At 44.7% G+C, this 27,934-nt stretch overlaps 1 protein-coding gene across 1 annotated transcript in view; it reads right to left on the reverse strand.

Annotated features, from left to right (window-relative positions):
* TMTC1 (transmembrane O-mannosyltransferase targeting cadherins 1) overlaps positions 1 to 27,934 on the reverse strand; it is a 146,399-nt gene that overhangs the window by 16,540 nt on the left and 101,925 nt on the right. The window contains exons 11-13 of the mRNA XM_049822158.1: positions 24,324 to 24,437; positions 8,269 to 8,412; positions 626 to 734 (exon numbers count right to left, since the gene is read on the reverse strand). Coding sequence (XP_049678115.1) covers positions 626 to 734; positions 8,269 to 8,412; positions 24,324 to 24,437 — 367 coding nt within the window. The remainder of the gene's footprint in view (positions 1 to 625; positions 735 to 8,268; positions 8,413 to 24,323; positions 24,438 to 27,934) is intronic.

A 27,934-nucleotide genomic window follows, 5' to 3' on the forward strand; every position in this document is an offset into this window, starting at 1 on the left:
TGGGCCGTGCGCAGTAAATAAGGCCTGGGGGCACATATTGAACAAGGAGGTTAAATAAAATATTGAACAGCTGCTCATTAAGAGCAACATAAAGCTAGCAAGCCTTCGCAGCCCCTCTATGTGATCATCTACCACAGTAATTAAGGGCCGTATTCCAATGTGTGCATGCAAGGGGCAGAATTTGGGCTGCAGAGGCCACCTGGTTTCTGACATTTCCTAGCTCTGGAGTGATTTATTATGAAATCTTAAGGTGTAGGCGTGTGTGTCTGAGGGGGAAGCGCTTGCCTATTCTGCTGTCACAACATTCAAGGTGCAATGGATTAAGACTTCACCGTAGACGCGGGGAGCTGCAGAGAGGGTATTTACTCACAACTTCAACAGTGATTTAATTCAGAGCCACATCATGTGGGTGTAATTACTCACTGCAAATGAGTTGCCTCCCCTCTTGAAAAAGTCATCTCTAAAGCAGCCCAAGAGCTCTCTGCAGACAGCCGCAGACCCACGCCTGCCACCGCACGTGTGCAAGGCGAGGGTGCTCCGCTGGGACGCACAGGAGGTGATGCGGCCGCGGCAGCAGTGCATGCACACATGCAGAAGGCACGAGAGTTCAAGTGATGCCCGTTACCTGTTCAGCTAGCAGCGAGGCCAGGCTTGAGTAAGCATCTGCGAACTCTGGGCCGTACTTAATGGAGTCCCGCAGTAAGATTACAGCTTCCTCCTTCTTCCCTTGGGACCTGCAGCACAGGGAAGGAGGGGAAAAAATGAAAGACACATTCTTGTAAGCACATGTTTAGGTCATCCCACTGATTAACTACTTCAAAGAGATGTGAAAGTTCCCAACTTGACCTTTTCAACAAAGACGAAACGATTCACTCGTGCTTCCTCTCCACAGTGTGCATACCCAGCATCTCTTTGGCCCATCGCTGTTTCCATATGTTATTCTCAGGGGCTGGGAGGACATCAGCTTTAATGAATCTGCTGTTTGGTCTGCTATTCTGGTGACTGTCATACTGAGCACTATGCAATGATCCCAGTGAAGACAAAACGCCCCCAAAACAGTATTCCTCAACCCCACACACTGAAGAGTAAGAAGTATTTTATTTTGGCTATCAGGCAAGCAGTACAGGCCACATGCTCTGTCTGTTGAGTCATAACCACTAGATCTTGTAAAATTCTCCAGTCCTACTGTACATCTCCTCTCAATATTTCTCTTTATGGCAAATACATCAAATTCTGCCCGATTCATCCCATCAGAAATTAAGGATACATGAAGGACAAGATAGCAAAAGTGTCCCCAGGCATGAAGTACTGCACAAGACCCTCCCAGCAATGTCCTTGGGAAGTCACATGCCCTATAGGAAGGGATGCTGTCAGGGTAACACCGCATTTGCAGTCAGCTTCTGGAGGTCAGGCCCCAGTCATGTCACTGAGACACTGGGTGAGCTGGCAACAGGACATTTGCTCTCACCAGCCCTGCTCTCACATCAGTAGGTTTGGAGACACCAAAACATTTGCATTTCCTTAAAAAAATTCCTGCAGACTCTTTGCATGTTCCTAGACAGCAAGTGTTGTTATAGATCCACTTTTGACTTAGTTAAATTAATACTTTGAAATTAAAATATCACTAAGTTAAATCTGCCTGGGATCTCTAAATAATTCCTTAGCAAGTGGATCATTAGGCTAGAGGAGTCTGTTCTTCAGATCCTAAGGATTATGAGACAGGTAGCTGAGAGATGGCTACGCTGACGAGCTAGGCTTTTTCCAGTGTTGCTCTGCATTTGCTGCCATGGAAAACGGAAAAGTTTTCTTGAACAAAAATCTAAGGATGTTTATTTATTTGAGCTACAATTTCTCCAGTATCGCTCTGTATTTCTTTCCTTGGAAAAATGAGAAGGTTTCCTGAACAAACATCTAAGGATGTTTAGCTGGACTGGAACAACATTTTCCTTGTGTTGGGTGTACAAAGAATATGAATAGCAGGGCTTACAAAAAGAAACAAAGGGCTCTGGGACACAGAAAATATGTGAACACCTTGCTGCTTTGGCCTTAGATTTCATCTGAGTGACATGGTCAAGTAACCAGATCTTGTTTATAAGGTGCAAATTTCAGCTGATAATATATGTGGCTTTGCAGACTTTTCCCCTTTCTAGTGTGTAACTGGAAGAGTATTTTGCCTGTGCATTAAGCTAAGTAAAACCAGTTGTGCTAGTCTTTTTCTTCTTCCAGTGGTGTTCCATATAAATTACACGAATGAAGCAAAAACAAATAAAGAACCACTTTTCTCCTGAACTAATTAAAGACTAGCTAGCTTGTCAATTTATAAAACTTTTGGATCCCTTGGCTGGAGTTTCATGACACACTTTTATAAATCAAAAACAGATGACTGCTTTATAAAGGTATTGATGTTTGGCAAAAAAAATTTAGGAAATGCCAGCTACAGAAATAAAAGGATTAAGTGATCCACTCAGCAGCAGTAAAAGTTCCCATTAACCACAAGCATGCACTCTGAACATGGAGCAGCCCTCTTAATTACCCTTTTTTATAAAATGGCCTTTTTTTTCCCCGTTTGATCCAAGAACAATGTTTGTCTCCTGAAAGTGGGGCTAGGGAGGGAAAGATTATGGCGTCTTTTTATGTGACAGACTGAATTATATTAAAAAAAGCAGATCCAGTAGTTTCTCAGAGGACTCAGGCCTGCAAGATACCAAGTGCTCTGGCCAAGCACTTAAACGCGTACTTGATTTTTATGTATGCAAGTTGAAAATTAATTACTGACTGAAGTGCTTTCCTGGATCAAGGCCAATGCTTTGCAGGATCGTGGCCGTCGCTTATATCAGTCTCATGCAATTTGGGAGAGTGCAGAGCATTGGAAGAACAGTCCGATACACTAATTTACTGTAAACTGGGGATCTGGAGCAGGAAAAGCTAGGTAATGTATACTTTTGCTATGACAGAGAGAGGAACAAATTCAACTGACATGAGGAGTCTATGATCATTTAATCCAATTTTTCCCCAAATTACCTTGCCTTACAATGCCCTCTCCCGACTCCCTCTTCCACTCGAGTCCCCAGCCTCCCCTCTACAATCAGCAAGTCTGAGCCAAGAGCAAGGAACAACTCTTTCCACCAGAGCACCTCTTCCATATTTTTGCAAGTGCCCTGCAGTTGGAGAAGCATCAGCTTAAACCATCCCGCAGAAGTCTGGTGATGCATGGGGCTGTGTGTGGGCTGTTAGCGCTGGAGCAAATTTCATTTGCAACAGAAAAAGTAACCTAGGAATTACTGCTCTAGAGGACTTTTTAACTTTCAAGATTTGTTTTATTTTGTGAAGTTAGTTTGACTGCATTAAAGCCAGAAACACAGAACTCAAACAAGGGCCCCACAACTGTTCTGAACATCTCATCTTGGTTTCACACCATAATCCAAGGGGAGCTTGCAGTGTCTAACTCCACCTGTATGAAAGGAAGCCTCTAAGCCTGCTCAACTCCCTAGATTAAAACTGATTCAGATAATTTAGATGCATTCCTTTGCCATTCATATATACCATGTGGATGACACCAAAGTGGGGGAGTAGGCAATATTCTGCACATCAGGGATGCTTTTCAGAGGGACCAGGTCTAATGGGAACCTCAGGAAGTTCCACAGAAGTCCTGTAAGTCCTGCAACCAGAGTGGGATAACCCTGGGCACAAGCACAGGTTGGGGGACGACTGGGGTCCTGGTGGACAACAAATTGATCATGGGCCAGCGATGTACCCTACATGGCAAAGAAGGCCAACAGTGGGTCTAGGGAAGTGATCTCTCCACCTTATACGATACTTGTGAGACCAGATCTGGAGCAATGTCTGTCCAGAGTCGGGCTCCCAAGTGCAAGAAAGGCATGGACTTACTGGAGGAAGCCCAACAGATGGCTACTAAAGAAGGTCAGGGCTAAAGTACCTGCTGCATCGAGGAGAAGCCAAGCGAGCCATGTCTGCGCAGCCCAGAGAGGAGAAGGCTCAGGGGTGGCTTCAGTGCTGCTTGCAACTAGCAGGTCAGACGATACAGAGAAGCCAGAGCCAAACTCTTCTCAGAGGTGCACAGTGACAGGACAAGAGGCAACAGATGCAAGTAAGAACATGGGAAATTCTGATTAGATGTACAGAGAAATATTTTTCACCATGAGGGTGGTCAAACACTCAAACAGGTTGCGTGGAGAGATTGTGGCATCTCTGTCCTTGGAGGTGTTCGAGATTCAGCTGGACACAGCCCTGAGCAACCTGATCCAATTAGACTTGCTCTGACTAGTGGGCTTGACCAAATCATCTCCAGAGGTCCATTCCAACCTAAGTTATTTTCTGAATCTACTGTAAATTTGACACTGCCAGAGTTTGGTTGATTTGGGGTTTTTTTTCCCACAAACAGGCTACAACATGTGATACTGACAGATAACAACAGCACTTCATGTAACACAAGAGTATCCTAACCAGAGACCATCCAGAAAGCCAGATGCAGTATCCCTGAATATTATCACCCAGTTTGCTTCTTTGAATGGAAGGGAGGAATGTTTCACTCTCTAAAAGATCTTAAATCTCGATACACGTAATATCTATCTGATGTTTTTCAGCATCTTCAGACAGTTACACAAGCCTGTGTCAGCGCATTCACATACATACATATCCAGAAGCCTGTATCAGAGAGGGCAGATAGTCCTCCTTCCTCTGAATAGATGGGTTTGCTACACTTGGGACTAAATCATGGCAACAAACACACAGAACACATTGTGTGTTACTCTACATTGAGAAGAGAATCAGTCCTTTGAATAAACTCAAGATTTCATTGCATAGTGTTTCTAGGCATTTCACTTTCCCCTCGAAAATGAAGCCATAACACTCTCAAAGCACGTAAGAGTTATGAGGCTTTTCTTCATAAGAAACAGTGTACTAAATATTGGAGTGCTTTAGGTATGGATAGATACAGCACCGCAAGTAAGAGGTTCTCTCCCATTCTTCCTGCAATAGAAAGCCAAGATAAATATTTACTTCAAATGTTCATAATATTTTATTTCTTGTGTCTTTACAGAATATCCTACAGGCTATAAATTTGTGAGGTATTCTGAAGGATATTTATCTCAGTTTTTTCAAGCTGTATCTCAACAAAACTGAACCTATATAGAGAACTTAAATATTTATATAATGGGAAACTTCAAACCAAAACACAAGAAAGAGCATCAGACTGCTCTGTGTCACTGGTCACAGACCACAAAAGCAGAGAAAGAGATTTCTCACTTTTAGGTAGGCCATCTTTTGGGTCTATTTTAACTAAGATATCTGTTGGCATTGTTTAATTATCTACTTTCCAATATTTATATTGGGCAAGAAAATGATGACATACTACTTTATTTTAGGATATGTAAACAAAACCAGAGGCTTATTCAGCCATTACCCTGCAATGCTTCCTGAGAACATTCATCTTCTGGCACATAGCTGTCTTCATTATGTGCAAACAGAAAATGGAAACATCCTTTTTCATCTAGGACTTCCGCAGAAAAAAACCTTAAAAATTCCACCCTGTGGTCCTCAAACCAGACTTTTACTCAAGCTTAAATCACAAGCAATAGATGCGTAAATAGAGAGCTTATTTACAGGGAATAACAAGAGGCAGATTCCCACATGGGAATAGCAAACCCATCCTTCCAAAATCCTGGAGTTCCCCTCTCTCAGCACTCCAGAGGAGGTGAAATTTAATACCCGCCCTCAGATTTCTACGCTATGAGCAGGGGTGGGTAAAAGGAAATCAGCAGAATTCAACTGGGAATTCCCCATGCCAGACGGTTTCATTACGTGTCCCAGTACAAGTAGCGCTGTTACTGGACGTGCCTTAAGTGTTGCAGATCCAGCTCTTCCTGATCTGCACCATGCACTAAAGCCTCTGCAAAGAGGACAGAAAATGCTTTTATGGCTTGACCATTTATCGTCTCTCTGCCATATGTTTAAAAATCAAAACACTCTCCGTAATGTCTCATAGCACAGCCAGAAAGTAATATCTGCCTGTAATACTCTGCAGATTTTCATTTATTACCTATATTAGAGTAGCATTTAGTGTCTGCAGAATACTGGTTGCCCTATATACATATATATGAAAGGATAATTTGGAAAGCCAGGTAGAAAACATAAATAAAGACAAAGCAGTAGGAAAGGGGAGCTTGAAATCTCTGCCTCGTTCCCGTCTGGTCATCTCATAAGTCACCTCGTGCTCCAGCATGGCTGATGATCCCTGCTAAGTTGATGGATGATCCAGGAAAGGTCCTGGCAAAGGGGTTTGGGCTAGTGTTTTAGGAGAGACATTCATATAGGATCTGCCTGCACACCATCTGCTTTACGTATGTGCTAATCCCGCCACCATGAACTCTACCTATGTTTTAGCAGGTTTTTAAAGCTGAATAAGGAGAGGAGAACAGCCAGTTTCCATTATAATTAATACTACTGGTGTGTCCAGGTGCACTAGGTTGTTTTGGAAGCCTAAAAAAAAGTCTAGAAAATGGGAGCAAATGGGTGTAGGAAAAGGGCAGGTGGAACCTGAGCCCTTTCTTTTAACACATTTAGCACAAGCATCACACACCTTTAACATACCACAATATATGGCAACACAGAAGGATGCAGAGCACATACAGTCCAACAGGACACACAATATCTTAACTATCACATTAAGAAAAAGATGACATATTGCACACAAAACAAACAGCACTTCTAAGAGATGTTCCCACGTGTCTCCTTTGTGCTTTGCCAGTGCAACAAATCCAGTTTCTACCCATCTGCTGGGTCATAAGAGCCCATCAACAGGCCAGATTTAAGCATTATTGACATGTCCTGGTGCTGCTTCTGGTTTACGTCCTTTTGTATTAATATTGTATATTAAAAAAAAAAAATCACAGAGAATAATAACTAAGGCAAACATGATGGATTAAAAGGACAATATGTATTTTTAAACACCATTGCTACCTAAGATTAATTTCAATCAACCAAATCTGATGAATAATACAAAGACTTTCCATTTCTCTTGTAATAAGAGAAATGTCTTTACCATTTTCCTTTCTTGTGAGTATTTCCAGTAAAGCACTCACCTACTTTCTATTTAAGAATTACTCATCTGCCATATTCTAACCTCAAACCATCAGGTTTACTTGTAATATTATTCTGATAACTTCTCTGGTACCGAACAGACCAGGCAGAACTTCAGCAATCCACTTAATATCCGTCACATAAACTCACACTCAGAGTAACATTTCAGAACCAGAGAGCTCAAGTACGTTTTGATGAGACAGTGCTACTTTAAAACCTGCCCAACACTAAAGCCCAAGCTACTCTAAAAGATTTACCAGAGACCTATTACCAGCAAAATAGGTGCAGTTTATATCAGCAAAAGTGTACTTTTACTGCTATAGTTTACGCAGTTCTGTCAGCAAATAACACGCTATCCTCACAAAAACAAGGCTTTTTTTTTGGCTGGTGCAAAACAGCAATGCAGGAATAGAGATATTTTACTTTTTTTAATTGCACCCCTAGCAGATCTCATCATATGGGCAAAGCTTCTTGTGTAGATCCAAGTTCAGTCTTTAGATAAGGTTAGTCAAATTAATTTGCATGATTATGATTGTCTGCTATTCTCTTTGCTAAAGGCTGACACTCTAAGTAACGAATGAAATTATGAGCTGATTAACTTGTTTTCTTGCTCAGCAGAGTAACCATATAGGGATGTAAATCAGCTTTCCCCTCAAATCCAGACCGACCCGCTCTGCAATGGGATGAACCTTCTGCTGCTCTGAGCATCTCAGAGTTAGGTGCTTATATAAACTACGCATCGACCTTCCCATACAGCTAATGAAGAGAAGTGGGAACTTGCAGAGAGAGATTTGTTGGATCTGTGTTTATTTATTAGATTTGCATCAGATGCCTGTCTTTGAATAGCATGGCTTACTGCACTGGAAAGGCTTACAACTCTACACCAAGATGGGAATCTCAGGTGACTAGTTGGGTTTAGGCACCTCATTTTTGATGCCTGATTTAGAACAAGTGAGTTCCCTCCAACTGAAACACAACTGTAAACAGCACCTGAAGTGATGTGGCAGACAGCATAAGGATATCCAAACTAAGCCTCACCTTTGTGGCGGCACTCTAGGTCGGCAATAAGAAATAACGCCATTCCTTTACCACTTGGCAGAAGAAACTATTTTGGTAATGTGCATAGAGAGAATGTGAATTTCCTTGGTGCCAGTTCTGTGTTCAACTTACTTGAGCAGGTTGCCGAGATTGAAGAGAGCTCGATTGTGCTGAGGGTTTAACTGAAGGGCCCGTCTGTAGTAGTCCTTTGCCTCCACCACGTCTTTGGTCAACGTTCCCAAGTTGTTGAGAGCACTTGCATGACGAGGGTACAGTCTAGGAAAAATGAAATATCAAGTTACTGACACTCATTAATTGGCAAATAAAGCTGAGGTCACTGATGTTGCCACCACTGCTGTTCAGCACTTGGTAAAGGGAAGGATGCCAGCTAGGAAACACTGCTTTCCCCTCATTTGCTGCAGGTCCTGATGGGATCCTGAGGAACCTTTTCAACTCACAAAGAGATTGCAAATCAGATCTTCTCCTACAGTTCCTGCATGCCTCCAGGGCAAAAGGGAACACTGAACAGTTTTGAAAGCCTATTTTACCCTCCAAGCAAAAGGCAAAGTGACTAAAGCAGCTTGAACGTTTTTATTCAAAATGTTTTTCAAACAAGCAAGAAGGGCTTTGTCAAAAATGTTTCCAGTGGAAATATGTTTTGACATATATAGAAACCAACACAACACTTTTTAAGTTGATCTGTTTTGTTTTTTCTAAATCAGTTTTCCACAATAAAAGTGGTAACAAAGTGCAAAAGGAAACTCGAAATCAGTTGTTGAATAATGTTTTCAGGACCAAGCAAAACGATAAAAAAAATCTGGAAACAGACTGCTTAACAGTATGAATTCCCTAAGCTTCTAGTTGTATTTTTTTACCAGTTGGTTCAGTTTTCGTTTTAACTGATCTGTTGATCTTTACATCTACCTGTTTCAGTTATAACACTACATATTGGGCCCAGTGTACCTCTGTTAAAATTCTCCATGAATTAAGAACATCATCATGGTCCATTCAGCTGCTTAAATTCTCAAAGTTGTGCTCCTACATTCATAGTTTGGTTTGCAGGTCTTTCATCAGAAAACTCCAGAGGTGAAAGTGGCCCAGGGCAAGATTTAGCACACAGGACCCTTTGTGTCATAGAGGGGTGAAAACTGAGGTTCATTATGATAAAGAAATAAAACTATGATGGTAGCCCACAGAGGTCCCAGGCAAGCTGGAAGACCAGCTGTGTGAGTATGTCCGATGCTCCGGTATGAAATGGCACACAGGTGGTTGCCCACAGAACTCCTCCAGATGATCACTTCATTCATGATGGGGAGGAAGCAGGTTAACATGGTCAAGGCTTTGGTTTGAGAAGACCTAGTTGCAAATACCGCTGCCACTGCAGATTTTCTATTTTGGACGAGGACAAGTCATCTGACATTTCACTGCCTTAGGTCCCCTGTTCATGGGAAAGTGATGTGGATAATGACATTAAAAGTAGTTGGCTATGACAGCCCAGGGTACAGCATCAGGAGGGGCATTTAAAGGAAGAAGGGATTACGACTCTATAATATAGTCTGACTCTAAAGTTTGCAACTGTTTTTAATCTAAGACTTTCCATGGTGGGGTTTTTTTGCCTGGAGTTTTTCATTATGTCAGTTCAGCCCTGGGATTTTCTGTGCTTAAGTACCATGAATAATTTAGCATTTTATACACTGCTGCAACATTTGTATCAGTCACATTTTCGCTCCACAGCACATAAGTGATTTTGGCAAGATCTTACTTGGGGGTGAAGCTGGGAACACACAAGGGAACTCCAGGAGAAATGGACATGCACTGGTAACAAACCCAGGATGCTTCCTACAACTAAGTAATAGAAGAGCCCAAAGTCCTTTTTCCACCCAACACCAAGTCTAGCAGACAAGGATTGCAAAGCCACATAGTTGAGGAGAGATCATTCAAGGATGCAGCCATGTATGTTTTTTAAAACTTAGCGTATTACAATGACAAAAGATAAATGTAGTGACCACCACTCATAGTAACTAATGACTGCACACTCTCTCAACATCCCTCCCCTACAGAAAAGCATCCTGTCTCTCAGAGGAAACCACTCCTCCTGCTGCAAGCCCTCAAGTGCAATGCCCTGTGTCTGCATTCACCCACGCTACCCGCATTCGCTGCTCGAGTGATTTTTGAAGAGCTCCCTAACTGATCTAGTCGCAGAGGAGCAAAGAATAGGAAATTCATGGCGAGACTGCAGTTGGCATAGAAATAGTATCACTTTCCATCACTGAAGCTACCCAGTGAGCCCGATGTGTTTCGGGATGTGAAAGGCTGCCTGTGCTTGGAGAAGCATCAGCAAAGGACAAGATGGTGATGAGGGTATAGTGTTGAGTCTTGACCTTGGCCCTAAAATCCACTGGTGATCAAGGCTAAGCCTCCGCAGCCGAAGCAGGCTGGAACGAACGCTTTCCACAGCAACAGCAGGGGAGCAATGGAAAGGACCAAGCTTGCTTGCTCTTCAGCACTTGGGCCACAGCTCTGTGTGATAACTTGACCAGGATCTTGAGCGAAGAACACCCTATCTACCTTAGGGCAAATGACTGAGGGCTCACCCTTGTTTCCCATTTCTTCCATGGCATTCTGACATTGTTTTGGACCAAAAAAAGGTCTGGGAGTTATATTTTTGAGGCTTTTTTTCCAGTTGGCTATGATAAAAGCTGTGCACTACTTCTGTCAGTACTCACACATAAAACCAGCTCTAATATCTCACATGAAGTCGCTTGAGTTATGAGTGGGCAAAAGTATTTCAGACAATTCTTGGGAAAGTCAGAAACAGATTAACATTTTACAGGCCTAAACCTGATGGTTTTGCTCTCAAACTTCCAGAAATTAATTCTGTTCTTGGCCTCTAGTGCTCCCATGACAATGTAGGCCCAGGAGATCCGCTTGCACCAATTTGGAGAGGAATGAAAACTCAAGATTAAAAAAAGAGAACTGATTTCACCTTTAAATTACACAGTTCTGACCAGCAGCTCCATAAATACACTTCTGAGCTCAGAGCTAAACCCTCTCAACAGCAAATCACAGGATGCAAGCACGTCTCCCATGTATCCTGGACTCTATTTCTTGTGTTTTACATTTATTCATTACATCTCATTGCCCTTTCCAAGAAATATAAGTGAAAAAACAGAACCTCAGCTAGCACGAATTGTCAGCTTAAACCCGCTTAGCATCTGGCCTGAAGAACTTCCAACATTTGCAATTTTACATATCTGAACAAACGTTAAGAGAAAAATCTGAGCACAGTGAGATAAGGCAGTGGTGTTGGGCTTTGCCGTCAGGGTTCAGTTCTTTACAGTTTTATTTAAAATATTACTTTATTACAGCAGTAGAGCAAGATGCCACTCAACTGAGTTCAGCAGAGAGCATAACCAAGCCCTAAGAGAGCATCACCTCCAGGAAAGTAATCAGACCCAGAGGCTGAGCCCATGACCATCCACGCTGTTATACTGTTAACATGATCCCTAACAGTTTCACACCAGCCGCAAATAGTTCCCAGGCATGGTCCAGGGCTGAACACAGACCAGGGTTTGGTCCCAAAAGCCAGCTTGGGCTCAGCCGCTGTCTCTCAGAGGATACAAACACGGAATACTTGCAGGTCAATTTATGCGAGTTGGCCTCAGGGCTAGAGAACGAAGACCAGACCCTTTTTTATTTATTAATATGGATGTTGACTAAAGGACTAATGGCCTTATTCAAACTACCCTCTGTTCATGCACACCCCCTGCTGTTAGTAACAGCTTCCTGGGGATAAAAACAGACTAGAACAAAGTCTTGCGGCTGGATTTACAGAACAGCATAAAACTTGACCACAAGTGACTAATTAAAGCAACATTTACTCAAGAACTCTCAAAGTGTTTCTGCAAAACTTGCAGATACACCATTTGCAAACTGGTTTGCTTTTTGCTGTATGTGATCTATTGTTTTAATGAATGGAGGCACACGTACATCTTTCTTTCTATTTTTTATGGGATCGTGAGGTTTGTGGTGTTTTTCAAGACTTTTGGAATTGGTCCCAATAATTCCCGATGTCTACTTTGCTTATTTGGACCATAAGGTCTCTGATGCAAAGATTGTCTCTTCCCCACATATATTTATTTCTCGGAAGGGTCAGAAACACATAACCAGGACAGGCGGTCTCCAGTTAACCTGAAGTTTCTTCATGCCACAATAAAGATAATACTTAGAAGCTAGACCTTGTTTTACAAATAGTCAGGACACTCTGAGATGCAAGGAATCAGTTGGAACACATATACTTTGTTTTGCAACTTCTCTTAAGAAACAAAGCTTTCAATCTGGACACACACGGAGCTGTACTTTCCTTGCCACCACCATTGATAATGGTAACAGTCTGCAGGCAATATCCTTCTTGCTATGCATCTGATTAGGTAGAAATTCCTCTAGGCTTCACCTAATCAAATGCAAGTGCTGCATTATTTATGAAAGAAAGCTGAATTTCATTAAACTTATTCTACAAGAAGCAGTTCATGTAAAAAAATCAGTTTCACCTTTCTTTTAGAAATCAGAATAATTTTCTTTAAAAACCTACATTCACAGGTGATTATAATAGAAGTCTTGAAACGGCAGAATTACTTTAAAAAAAAAAAGGAAACCAACCCTTAAAAGTATATTTTAAATCAGGCTGGGATTTCATTTCTAAAGAAAAGACAAGTGGGATGTTTCCTTGTTGCAGAATGAATAATTCAAATGATTCCTCCAGTGCTGTATCTGCAATTGTCAGAATAAATTTAAGCAGCTTTCCCTTTAACTATTACAGGTATACACTGCACAAGAACTCCTGTTAGTAATTATCCCCACTTCTTTTAGGCTAGTGAAATTCCCTCTAATACCACTGAACAAAAAAGCCTTGTTGACTCGCACAGTCAAGAGACTTCCCATTTCACAAGAAGACACCAGGCATAAAACATATATAGTCATCAAAACGCTGATGACCATTTATTTTGCTTTTTAATTTAATGCTGTTATTACCTGAAACATTAGTTAAGAAAAAAACTGAAGGGTTTTGTTTGGCAACATATCTGAACTACAAGACAATTTCAGAAAAAAAGAGTAAGGGAGGGAATTTGTTGTCATGACTACAACCTATAATCCACCAAGAATTTTAATTCTTTTAATTCAGATTGAGAGAGACCACTTAAACAACTGGCACGCTCTGCTCCCAGTCCTGCCTTTAAATGGCCCTTGGGCTGGTGCCAGAAGTATTCAGGGGGCAAAAGGCATTCGCGTGACAACTCCCCGCTCACTGTTAAGAGCATTATGTGGGTTTTGCACAGCCATCGCTGCGCAGGGGCAGAGAGCAACAGGGGATGGGGCCAGGCTAATGCACAATTAGCCAGGGAAACTGCCAGGAACAGCATGAAAAGGGCTGCAACACCAGCTTTCAGGTATCTGGGCAGGCCCCCATGGCCACCACATGATAAAGGGGTTATTGAAAGCATGCCAGAGCCACTTCTCAGAGCTCAGACAGCCCTGAGAGATCAGGCACCAAGATGACTCTCCCTGATGCCCCATCCCAGTGCCTCCCCGTGGCTCTGCCCAGCCCCTCGCCACCCTCCAAGCATGGATGATAAGCCTGTTGAAAGAACGTTCCCAGTGACTTGAGACATGAGTCCTTAAAGCCATTATAAAAACTGTAAGCAACGCTGGCCATCATTAACCTAACGGCCATGCCGTGGCAGCAGCAGCAAGAAAAGAACTGCCTGCATCATCTTGCACAATATTCAAAGGGGCTCCAAGCATATTCATTTCTGCTAGAAAGAAAGATCAGCAACTGATTCACCTGGGGAGATCTAGCATGCCTGTTTTTTGTTAATGCATCTTTTGATTAAAGAATGCGTTTAAACTTAGCACTCGCAGGGAATGCTCTACCTTTGAAGCAGCTGTGATTAATTACCACTGCTGTGCCGCCGTGAGAAAACAGGTTGTGTTGCTTCTCTCCTGGTAAAAGAAGAGGGGCTGAAGAGCCCTGGGACAGACCTCCTCTCACCAGTCCTCCATACTGCGGGATGCCTCCCTCCTACCCGCTCTCGGCTCTCCTGGGGCCTGTGCGACCCCACCGCAACGCTCAACATCCACGAGGCTCACTTCAGCCAGATTAAGCCTGCAGAGTCAGGCCTTAATTACCCAAGCCCAATTACTTGCTGGCAGCGTGGCAACTTGTTTTTAAGGCACATTTTGTCCCATTTCAACACATACCATAATATTTTATTGGCATCATTTTGCCAACAAAAGTAAGAATGTTACGTGAATAATGTTTCATCTGTGCCAAATTTTTACACTGCCCGTTTTATATTTACTCTGGTATACTATTCCAAGCCAATTTTCCAATTTTAATATTACATCACACTCATTTTCACGTATTTACGTAAGTTCTCAATAAAGCTCTATGTCAGGTTGAATTAAAACTTGACTTGATGTAATTCAGAGACCAGTCATCCTACAGGGAACAATCCTGTGCTGGCAACAACTCAGGCCATGGCCTCACTATAGCGTGGTACCTTGTTCCGAGAGCTGCTCTACATGATGTGGAGATGTGCGGGTCACAGAGCCAGATTCTATGTCTTTCTCAAAAAGACCTTCCATTTGTAGCATTTTAATTCCTTTTATAGAAGGAGAGATGATCCTGCAGTATTAAGCAGCAGCTGGTTTCTCTTGAAGAGTTTTAGTAGTTGCATCAATATTTCCTCAAAGGTAACACCCTTCAGCTTGGCAGAAGGTTTGTAGCAGGCTGGGATTTTTTACCTTTTTTTTTTTTTTTTTTTCCTTTCTTTTTTTTTCCCAGAAAAACCCTGGAAATCCTATTGAAAGTCAAGCAAGTGAGATCTAATGCTTTTGGGTTCCTTTGAAAGCCTCAGGCATAATCTTCTTCAGTGAAAGCATGACAAAGCAGCCAGGCTCCTGGCTGTACACAGCATGGCCCGGCGCTGGATATTACATCATGCCCATTTCCAGCTACGAGGTGGTCCAGCCCAGGGCCTGACACAATGCTAGGAATAAGACAGGGAGCTATCCCACCCCAGCATGGTGCCAGGGGCTCTCAGAGCATCCCTGAGCAGCTCTGCAGGTCCCGTTAGGGTCCTCACTGGTGTTACATGGACCGGCTCGGGTCCTGATGGAGGTCCCGCTCAAGCAGTCGGTGGGGGACATGCCTGATCACCAGAGCCTACAACTATTTCAGACACCCACCCGGGGTGTCCTCCCCCTGCTGCTGCTGAAGGGCAGGAGGGCCAGCCCACCTCAAACGTCTTGTACTGTCTAGTGGGCAGAAGTCACCCACATTTTGGTCCCGAGCACCTATAAACGTGGACGCTGAGAGATGATGCTCATCTCTGCCACATTTCCCACACGGCCCGAGACAAGTCTGTCTCTCAGGGTCTCCGTGCCCCGTCACTAAAACGAGAACGATGAAACTTCCCTGCCGCGTACTCTACTCCCTCTCCGCTCACAGCACAAGCCCTCTGCGGTGATGACAGCCTCCAGCTGCAGTCAGTGCCCGGCACAGCAGGATCTTGATCTCAGCTGGGATCTCCAGAGGCCAATTCGGTATACACAGCAAGTGCTGAACCGCAGCCAGGGATCGGTGGAAGGGAGAAAGGCGCTGGCTGTATGGCTTCTCCCCCCGCCTGGCAGCCCAGCCGGCAGGAACAGCAGCTCGTGGGCGCCCTGCCACCGGCAAACTCTTTCACCAGTGTGAGCCTCCAAGGCTGATGGGCAGAGCACAGGGGATGGCAGTTGTGCTGTGCCCTAATATCAAGGGGAACCCCTCCGGGACAGAAACGTGAAAAAAAGAGAAGCTGAATAGACTTAATCTGTAAATTGACAAAAGCCCCAGGAATTCTTTGGGCCTGGCATCCATTAAGGGAAAAAAACCCAACCCAAACCAAACATATCCAGGAGCATGCCATTTACAAAACAAACTTGTAGCACATTAAACAATACTACAATTTATGGATTTTCATTAAATTTTCAAACTTGGGCATGGGTGGAAGCTTACGTGTTGAAGTCGCAGAGAAAAAAAGGATTTTAAGTCAAACAATGTCACAGCTAAATATGAATAAATAAAACGTTTCCTGCTAAACTCATGTTCCCTGCAGTGCCAAGGCAACATGAGGTTATCAAACCGGGCTGCCTGCAGGATGCATCTAAGTCCTGAAAATCCCAGAAACCACTCAAGCTCAACAAACGACTAATAATTCATGACACGCCTGACTTACAGACAGCACAAACTGTACAGGCACCTCCACAGAACCCACAGAAACGAGAGGGCAAACAGGGCACCATCGGGTGAGTTCTTCAACCAAACTGTTACATGAGGGGATTAAATAACAACATATATCTCACCTCAGCAGATGGGGTGAAATCACGCCTGTCATCTCCCAAGGTTCACAGGTGCCGGAGGAAGCTGTACAGCCCCATACTGCCAACCGTGATCACGGCTGTCTCTGAGATGTCTGGGGGTTGCTTCAGTCTTTAGTGTAAATCAGAGCACTCCCATTACAGCACTGCCCAAATTGTTCAAAGGGGCCACTCAAAAGTCTGGGGATAAGCAGAGTGCCTCAACTACTCCTGCCAAGCCTTCACAGAAAGCCTCAAGGTTATCCTTGACAGACGTGCGCTGGGAACCAATTTTTCTGCTGACCCTTGGTAAGGACCAGTGAAAGCAAGTCTCTGATGATTTAGCACGACAATAACCAGCGCTACCTGGTCATTCTTTGAGCAAAGTTTTCATAAAGACAAGGACAGCAGGCTAGGGAAAAAGAAATGACTGTGGGAACGAGTAATTAATCCTTGGATTTCAGGTTCTCATTAGACAAAAGTGAAAAGTAGACTCGAAAACCAGCAAAATACAGCCATAAGTTTCTCTCTGCATGGCCTGCATAAAAATCAAAATAAGTGCCTTGTCCCAGTAAGACAACAGCTTTGCAGCTTCATTAGGGAAGCATTTTCCATTCCCCAGATTTTCAGCACCAGTCCCCGATACGTAAGCACTCAGAGCAACGACAAAGTGTCTGAAGAAGGCTATAGAGCAGCCATTCTCATAGCTGATGGGGGCTCTTCTCCAGGAAGATGCATTTGAAAAGCCAGTAAGTCCCTGAAGGACAGTGTAGAAGGACCTGCACCCACGACTGAAGCCACGGTCTAGGAAGGGACACTGCCTGTAGATACCAGTGTCCATGGGTAAGTTACACATATGTCTGTCCATCCCAGCAGGCACATCCAACTTCCATCACTGTCAATGCAGTTACACTGCACACATACTGCCTCTGCATCAGGGCTCACGGTTGCACTTAGACCAGTTTGGGTTTTGAGTAAATAAAGGCTCGTTTGGTTGATATTTGATCACTAAAAAGCAGAAAAACTGAGCAGAGGTGGAGCACACCCCAAAACAGGCAGGGATTAGCGCTTTATAGAGAACAGGTTCAAAAATAAATTACACTGGCTGAAGTAATTTGGCCATCATCCTATGCACTGTGTTGTAAAGGCCACTAAGTCTCTGATTCAAATTATCAGGCAGCCTTTTCAGCCATCAATTACTATTAAATCACTCAACAATTTTGTCTAGCTTCAGGACAGCCACAACATACATACACAAGAGCACCAACTACCCCACAAAAGCCTATTGTCAAAGTGCGATTCAGAAGAACATTGCGCAAAGATGTTTCTGACTCCTTGGACGCGATCTGCCTCAAGTCTGTAACATCCACTAACACAGGGTATTATGTGAAGTCTCTATGAAGATGTTTCACCAAATGCCTAACCAGAGGGCTTGCTCCAAGGGCCTGACCTAAGTAACATTAACTGTCAGAAGGACACTCACGGTTTCGGGAGGAAATGCAGCCCTGACACTCGCAGCAAAGCACTGCTGCACATTTTTGACTCACTGTAAAAACAGGCTAACAAATGGTGCTGGTATTTTAATTCTTTCCAGAAATAAATCACAGATGGTATCCAAGGCCACCTGCAGTCCACGCTGAGAGGCATTTTCAAGGCACACACACAGACACACACATACATAAAGGGCTGTATGAACACAATTTTTTTACTGCATGGAGAGTGCAATTTAACTGAATTTAAACAACCCCAGATACTGTTGATTTAAGATATATAAAAACCCAGTGGGAAGGTGTGTGGGAAAGCTTAGCAAGAAACCTGAGTCTCCCTTACAGCATTAGGGCTTTATTTCTAAGTGGAGTGAGGAAAAAGAGCAGCCCTGCTTGCTCCTTTTCTACCCATTCCAGTGATGTTATGAACCAATTTCATTCCCTCAGTGAGGGATATGGATGTGGTACCCACACTGCTCCCTCCTCCCCCACCTAGCCTGCATTCGAGTACCAAGAATACATAAGCATGATCACGTGACACTTCCTGATGCCACAAACCAGCATTCCCAGTTTCCACGCTGTGAGCAATGCCCTAAGCTGTATTATTTGCAAGCTCTGCAAGAGCTAGACGACACGTTGCAGCACCAACAGTTTTCATACTGGTTCATCTGCCTCCTGGCCTATTCCCTGCTCTGTCTCAAGGCTGAGCACCAGAACAGCTCCTCAAGACGCAAAGAAAGCCAGCCCGAGGGTTCCTGCTTGCTGCCCAGAGGGTCCCTTCTCTGGAAGACGCCACAAGGGAGAATGGAGGTTTCTGCGTGGCAGGCTGGTCCCCTTCCCACTCTGTTCGGTCAGCAGTGTTTGGCAGAGAACGTCCAAGGGGAGCTTGTGGCTATGAACCTATTGACGGACACGTACACACACAGGCACACTGCAGATGTGTACGCACTCTCATGTATGCAGACCAGTGCATTCATGTACACAAACTCACAGTGTTACACATACGGTGGATACTTCCTGCAGGACTCTCTACTATCAGGCACTACACTGACGGTAAGAGTCAGTCACACACTTGCCCATGCCTCCGTTGGGAAAGAGCAACACCCCAGAGAGCAGTTCTGGGTTGCCCCGAGGTGCCCGATGCTTGCAGGGCCAGCCTGAATCTCTCTCTCCCCCCCCAGCCTTACTGTCTGTATTTATTTCTTACCAGCACTTTTCCTTTTTTAGTCACCCAATCCCAGTTCACTTCTGTGACTTTCATCCAGCAAAAATCAGTTATGAAGAAATAATTCAGTTATGATTCAACTGTTTTGTATCATTTGATGGTCACAGCATCTGCCTTCACACAAAGATAACTCTTTCTCCCCCACTGTTAACTTAAACACAATACTCTACTGACATTTTTTAATTAAGGGCAAATCTATATGTTTTTATATCCAAAAGTGCAAACATGAATTTTTAGATGTTGAACTTCTGCCAAACACAGAAATGTAGCTTGAATAGCACAGAACTATTGTTAGCGCATTTATTCACCCAACTCCAGCAAGAAACCCAGCAACCTCCTTCAGCCTCACCCGCTGTTGCTCACATCAATCTGCCATCCATGGGAAGTACGGCCCTGGCAACAAACACAGACGGTAAGACAGAGCTGGTTTGGGAATTAAAATTTTGAATGAGTGCAACTGCAGCAGGGAAGGTGAATTCCACCACCTCCCCGCCCCCATTGTTAAAAGTCTTATTAAAGACATAACGAATGTTCATCAAATGGGTTTTAAGGCTCTACTGTTTTTCTCTCTCTGCATGTCAGCTCATGTGCATTCCTGAGGAGCGATAAAACAGTCTCAACAGCAACGTCAAGGAAGCAAGGCTGGGGAGAAGCAGGACAAAAGCTTCGTAACTATCAATAACAGCAAAAATGTCTTCATTAGCACATCAGAGTTGTTCTTCATATTTGCATGAGGTTGCACGATCTCATATTCTCACTCAAGCAAAAGAGCGGCAAGACAGGTTTTATTTTGGATAAGACCAGCACTGTTTGACCTCCAGGAGCAGGGGGTTTCTGAAATTCCTAGCAACAGCCACAAATCTGCAGCAGAAGCAGCAGCAAGAATGTTAAGGCCAGCTTTCAGAGTAGCCATGGTCAACTCACATCTCAGACTGAGGATTTCTGGCCTTTACTTTTTGCAAGAAAAAAACCCCCAAGTATCTCCTGGGGTCACTACCATATGTCAGCCAAACCAGTGAAGCAGTCTAATCCAGCAGTGTTTTTCTTGTTTTACTGAAGGTAAACTGAAAGGTTTATAACCCACTGCTACAACTGCAGAATGCCAGCTGTTCATCAAGTCTGCTTTACAGGTAACTCATCTTGCATCTGCAAAGGGCTCCGCTTCCATTCTCCTTTTAGGAACCCAATGTACAGGAGGAGCTTTTCCTACGTACACAGAACTTGTTTTCTTTTCCTTCTCCTCGTCTCCAATTCAAATGTTGTTCTCCTTTTTTGCATTTCATTTCAGTTTTCATTTCCCCCACTCTTGGACAGCATGATTAGATTGCACTAATTACCTAAGTCAGGATGTTGTGTCACTGGCACCTGGGCTGTGGTGAGGAATGAGTTTTTTGACAGGCCACTTACAATGGCATCAACAGGCGGTTGTCGGGATCAGCTGCTGAGTTTGCCTTGGAAACCTGCCCTGCCGTTTCACTGTCAGAGAAAATACATTCTTCTCCTCCATCATTTATCTGCCCTGAAGTTAACAGAGATACACCAGCACGTGCCAGCAGAGGATCCTGCCTGCCTTTGAAAGCAGGAATGGGAGCAAGCAATTAAAGCACCGGGAATCAACTTTCCCAGGATTTAGCCTCAAGTGCTATTATTTCACTGCATAACCTGTGTGCACTTCAACATCCTTTCCCACAGCTATAGCTACAACATCACCTGCCTACTTCACAGGAGCAATGGCAACCTTTGTTTCGCTAAATAGCTACATGGCAACAGACACTTCTGGCAGAGAAGCAGAGCGTAGAAACGCATCATTACGTTGGTGGAATGGTAATTGCGAGCGGTTCAAGCAGCCGAGTGCGACTGACAGGATCACTTTTGTTTAGCAAACAGTTAGACTCATTCACCAGAGATCAAGCAGACCTACATTGTAATTTGGCACAAGCTTTAGAAGCGAGCTGGAATGATGGATGAGCCATCATCCACGTGCCTCAGACAAAGCCGGTCCAGGGTGACGCTGCTGTCCCTTTCCCACCTCCCAGAAGCTCCCTCCCGGGTGGTGGTGGTGGCAGCCCGTGTCCTTATTGACTCCATTTCCTTATTAATTCCCTTATTGATCTGCTCACTGCACGCTAGGCAGATCTGATATTTTGATCTCCCATACTTCTGATAGTGCTGCTGCTGGATTGTGAAGCCTCTCGAGTAGCTTGTGTTTTCTGTAACCTGGGCAGTGTGGATTCACCTGGACTCACCCCAAAAGCAGACACCCAGTGAGGGGTACCTGGGGTAAATGAGGGAAGCTGGTTGTGTTAGCACCTGAGCTGCTGGCCTGCCTACTCCCTGACGAGGAAATTCATAGGGTGAGTGGTGCCTCAGCTTCCCAGCTGTTCTCGCATTTTAAGGTCAGGCCAGTGGCCAAAAATACCCTGAACCATCAAAACCTGGTCAGAATATTACAGCTACTACTTCCTTCTAATTGTAGAGTAATTGGTCTACAATCAGAGCAGCAATTGCACAGCTAGAGCCCGTGAGGATGGGTAAACAGCTTGGACATGAAATCTGTTCTTATCTGCGATACCTGTCTAGGGTCTTCCACTATATCCACGATCATCTTGCCTGTCCCACATCCATCACCTTCTCCACCACTTCAACGCAGCCATCACGCATAGGCACCTGGTGGAGCCTGCAAGGCCTACACACAACCCCAGGCGCTTCGGAAGGGGCATGTCTGAGGGGAAAACACGGAATGTAATTCTCAACAGGAGAACACACTACACTTCTTACTTACGCTGGTTTATTGCTTATCACACGGCAATTTCCCTGCTACAGGCGCAGGAAGGGGTAAAAATAAGGAAAGCCTAATGCAGAGAGACAAGGTAGTGGGACCAAGTAATGCAGCTTCCCAGTGACGGAGCCAGTAGGAGACTCCCGACTCCTGGTTTGTACTACCGGGTCAGATAGCAAACATGCAAGATGGGGACAGAGCCTCGCTTTTCAAAACAGCCAACTAATCCTGAAATTACTGAAGCAAGAGGAGCACAAGCACCAATGTCACTGAGACACCGAGCGCCTAGAGAAGGGCATGGTTGGTTCTGTGTGGCTCCAAGCCCCGAAAAGCCTTCGGATGCTCTATAAACAATACCATCAGCACAAACCGTGCTATTTAATAAAGTTGAGGAAATGTTTGCAGTCAGTTCTCAAAACAGACTCTTTCATAATTGAAATACTGCAGAGCAGAAGACAGCGTTATAATTATAATAAATGGGTGCTGCTGAGTTAGAGAAGAGCAAAATCTTTTGTCAGCAAATCCCATTTACACAAGCACAGGCAATGTCAGTAGGAACAGTTACGTTACTCTGTGTACTAGCACGTTCACTGCAGGGCTTGGATAATTTTTGCTAGTCCCTCTTCTTTTTAACTTGCAATGGGCTTTTCTGGTAAGTTGGAGATAGTTCAGAGACTAGCTACAGGAACGACTGGAGGACTGCAAAAACTCACATAACACTGAAAACGCCAGCAGCTACATCAGTGGGTTGTATCAAGCAGCAGGTTAAGGGAGCAGTTGATCACTCTATGGAAAACAGACTTTTGGTAATGGCACCCTTCAGTGTGGCATTTAAAGGTGTAAACAAATTCAATGACTGGAAGCTGACGTTAAACCAATCAGACCAAAAATAAAGGAGGACATTTTCAACAGCCAAGGTAATTAACCTTCAGTACAATTTATTGATGGTTGTGCTGGATTTTCCATTCCTGGAAACATTAAAAAAATAAGATGGAGGTTTTTCTAAATGACTTCCTAAATGCCCAGCATGGTAAACCAGAACAGGATGCTGCTCAAAAAAGCTACAAATCACCTTCACCCAGGTTCAGGCCCTCCTCAGCGACAATGAAATCCTGTCCTCCCAGTTTAACCTGGGCGGGTTAGGAGCCCTTGGAGAGCCTTTCATATAACCCTGTCAGCTGGCCAGAAGACAAAACATAGATGTCATTTCTGGAGTTTCCTGCCACGCCACATGTCAGGAAAGAACATTTTTTGCACCTCCTGATGTGCCCTATGGAACCGAGCTCTGCCCTTGCTGTCCATCAGAGCCACTCCTCACCTTTTCTGTCCTTCCCACACATGTTTTTATTCCCAAAGACATTATCTGCATCCTCCATGTTTGCTTTTCCTTGCCGCTCTCCCCTGCCCTTTTCCCTGCACCCACTCCCCTGAGGGGCTTGTCCCTTCTCCCAAGCCCCCAGGACCAGAGAGGAGAGGTTTAGGGGAGTGGGGTAACGTGCTTACTGCACCGAGCACCGCCCGGGCAGCAGGGAGCAACTGAGGCCCCGGCTGAGCTGCACTAACAGCACCGGCAGGAGCAGCAAGCAGAGGGATGCTGCTTGCAGGGAGTAACCCCATCTGCGCGTGGTCGGAAGGGTCCTTCAGAGGTACCCCGGGACATGTCCCATCTTACAGCCCAACCCTGGGCTCAGATTTACCACGCATCTATAGGCAAGGCAATTCACCCTCCTGCTTCAGCTTCTCCCCGTACAAAACCCCAGTAACGATATTTACCCTGTTACTGCACAGGAGCATTTTCAGGATCAATTAGTTTAGTGTTCATGCAAAGCTCTGTGGACAGAAGCCTCAATACAAGTAGTAAGTACTATTATTATTACTGCATTTCAGATGGCTACAGCACTGGCGTTTTCCAGGCATGCACCATTAACAATTTACTAAGATAAATGGCCCAGGAACCTGAAAATGCATTTATGACAACTACCTCCTGCTTACCAGCATACATTCAGCTGTGTAAAATACACCTCATTGCTCAATGTGTAGCTATGGTAACATTTCTATCTCATATATTGTAGTGTGCACACACACACGCACACGTGGAGCTGGAGGGAAGCCAGGCTACCTCACTTAACGACACACAAACACCGAGCCAGGGAACTTTCCCAGCCTCCGAAAGCTGAGCTGCCCCCAGGAGCCAGGGGCGAGGAGCAGGCAACTCGCCCCATGCCCAGCAGGGAAGGGCTGGGCTAACAGCAGGCTGCACCGCACGGCCGCAGCCCCACTGGGCCCTTAAGGCACTTACTTGAGAGCAGTTTTGTAGTGGTAGATCGCCTCAACATTACGGCCCTGGTCTTTCAGGAAATTGGCGTAGTTGTAGTGCACCTTGGCGTTGTGGGGCAGGGTCTTCACTCCTGAGCTGCAAAGAGGAACAGAAGCAGGACGGTGTTAGCAGCCAGGTTAACCCACCTTCCCCAAGGTCCACCTTCTTCTCACGGTCCCTTTGTTCCGAAAAGTTTGCTCTGATTTTGAGCACCTCGTCACCTCCTGCGCACTCGTGCCAACGCAACTCAAGTTACAACCCCAAGCTTGCCCCACGCACTGGTACGCCACGTGCCCCAGGCGGACATAAATACGCAGCAGCAATTCAACTCGTCCGGGACGCTGTCGCCAACACCGCAACACTCCCTGTGGCCAGATGCTGTCGTATTTCAAAATCTGAATTATTAAATTGAAAGACTCTAAAAAGGCTAATATTTAGAGGGAAAGCATACAGTACTTTCTGTAACACAGCCATAACAGGGTCCCTGCTTAAACCTGAGTGTCACGAAGCGCCTTATGAAAATCTTGATTTAAATCTGTCAGCTGCAGCTACCAGAAAGAAGGTCTCTTTTCCATGCACATCAGCCACTAGAGGGGACGCATAGCATACTCTGAGCTCCGAGCCAGCACGTATGCACTGCTCAGCACTGAGCAGAGCATGGCCAGGAGGTGAGGGCTAATGGGACTCTCACCCTTAGCTGGCAAGTTGGACGCTCTGGCATTATAGCACATGACTGAGGACATGTGGCTGCACAGACACCCCGTCCCTCCTGTCGCCTCCTGCCTCCTGTAGATTGTACTCAGCATTTGGAATTAATAATGAGGGCACAAAGACAAAAGAAGAGCAAGCATATGCTTATTTACTTGAGAGCACAGAAAGCAAGGTACACCTTGCACAGCTAGAGGAAATGCTGTTTCAAGGTTAAAGAGAGAAAGAAATCACAGGAGCACGTACGCCATGGAAACATTTCCTCTGCAAGAATCCAGAGAAGTCAGTACTCCGTTTAATGGGGAAATCCTTTCCAGCACATATATAGGGGCTCTCTGAGGTAATGGGAAATAAGGATGGACGAATCTGTTCACGTAAAAGCAGACAAAGCGCTGTTTCTTGCTCACAAGCAGGTTCCTGCCAGCTGCTCTCTTTTCTCTCCCCATCATCTCTGACCCTCCTACCTCAGGTAGGAAAAGCAAAGATTAGGAAATTTCCAAGTCTGTTACTTTGCCTTGTCCATCTCTCCTGTTTAACTTTGGTGGGCATGGAAGTTAATCATAACGAGACAGGGTCGCACACAGCCCCTACAGTAGGGTGCACACCCCCTCCCACGGGGCGAACGCACCCACAGCTGCAGAAACCCTCTGTCAGGGAATTCATTGTAAAACAGTACTGGAGAATTGTAGTGGCAAATACGGTATATTTTTGGTTATGTGCAGCCAGTGGTATCAAGCATCGCTAATGCCTACTTGTGAAAGCTTCCAAAGCTTCGCCCACGGCTGCCTTACAGAGTTCAGCACAACACAGCCACGGTTTGCCTACTGAAATTAAAAATACACCTTGCATTTGGCTTCCTAATCATCAGGTATTTCCAAATTACTTACTGGGAGCACTACAGGAATAAGACATTTTGTGACTAATCGCTGAATTAAATCAGTTAATTGATGCTATTCTTAAGAGAATGATTTTCTATATTAGTTTTCACAAAGATATACTGCACCAGCAGCAAGTAATGTGTGACTGCTATGGCTGTGTTAATTTCCATTGGCCTTGGGAGCTATTAACTACACACTTACAACCTCTGGGCATTACGGGAATATTAATTCTTATACAGAGAGGGTTTCATTACATCAGCGCCAGCATTACAGGCAGACACACGGACAGGCACTCAAAACTGCTGCTCTCTCAGAGCTATGTGCAATAAGTTGCTGGCTCTGCTACAGTCCCTGCTGAAACAGAGCAAACTGAGTTAATGGTGAGGAGTACATTATATATGCACAAGTACTTCAGTTCTAATGAGATACGGTTTTAACAGTAAGATGCATATGTTTAAATATTTCAATTCTGGACCGTTTCCCTTTAAATAGAATTTATTATTAATCCTGCTGGTCCCATTTATTGAAACGTCACTAATAAAGTTTCTTTCATCTGCATCCTTCTGCTGGAGGTGGGGGTGACACAGGAAAGGCAGAAATCGGTTTGGGTTCTCTCTTCTGCATCACACCACTCGCGCTCCCTGACCTATTTATTCTCCTCGCATGGGTGGGGAGGGGGGTGTTTCATGTTGCAAATGCACATAGCAATGACTGAGGCTGCTTGGAGTCTCTGCGCTGTGGGAGGTAGTAGCAAACACAGCGCTGGACACGGAGGGGATTTTTTAGGAGAGTTTAGGCAAACACTGGTGCTAATTGATTCTTGACCAGCCAAGAACACTGTTTGCTCGTTGACAGAGGAAACAATAACGTCCACAACGAAAGCCAAGCAGGAAAGGGTGGAGTACAAATAACAAAGGAGAACACAATGTTTTTCCATTTCTGCTTCCCACAAGCCCCGAGTCTCCCACAATTTCAATCTAATTTTCCAATGTGCTTTTCCAAACTCTACTATTTCCCTCTTCCCCAGCCCGGCACACACATGCCCTTCTGAAAACCTATGGCCACCGGTCTGGCTCCAGCCAGAAACAAGCCTACCAAGATCAGACGTCACTTCTCCGGAGGATTTCCTTCCCTTTTGACTTCTACGACAGCAGTAAGCGACATAAATGGAAAATAAACAATAGGCAAACCCTTTTACATAATGCTTCCTCTCCCTGGAAAGGCAAAGCCTATTAGCCATAAATCAGAGAAATAAAATACCACTGGTATTTTCCAACCTCAAATACCAGCATTGCCCAAATCCCACTTCAGTTGGGAAAAGTCTCTTGTGATCCCCTCTGTTGTTTTCCGTGTTCTGCTCTGCAAAATGACTGGGTGTAGGGCAGACGCTTCATTGATTTTCTGTGATTTCCATATGAAAAGAGCTCAGTTTACAAGGGAATGAGGCCACTTCTGCCTCAGCAGCAGCCCTGGAAGACCAGTGGGGTCTCCTCTGCTTTGGGCATCACTGTCATCAATAAAGGTTCTCTACAGCAAATTTTTCTCTGGATGACACAAACAACCGCTTCCCCTGGCCTCCTACCCATGTATTGATTTCACAGGTATCAATGTTGGGCTATATTAAACTGTTCTATAGAAGATGCACAAAAAGCAACAGGCCTTGCTCTCCTCAGCCACGCTACCTTTCAGAATTAACAAAATAACACAGCAGTAAATGCCACCTTTGGGGCTGGGATGGTTTTTTGCAAATTACTGAAGTCAGCAGACCTGTCTTGGGAGGGAAAACTGCTGACTAAGAAAGTGCCGCTTTTCTACAGTTCCTTTGCTGGTTACAACTGCGTTTCCAGGCACTGTCATGAACGTGGGCAGTGCATGCAGATGCTTTCTAGGAGCAACAGGAAACATGGCAGCTTGACAGACCTTGAAAAGGTCGGTACGGCGGATGCAGAGGTTAGCCCACAGACCTCACCTCCCTCTCCCTGGCTTCAGACATCAACGCTGACCGCA

The sequence above is a fragment of the Accipiter gentilis genome, chromosome 18 (assembly GCF_929443795.1).
Source record: "Accipiter gentilis chromosome 18, bAccGen1.1, whole genome shotgun sequence".
NCBI lineage: Eukaryota > Metazoa > Chordata > Aves > Accipitriformes > Accipitridae > Astur > Astur gentilis.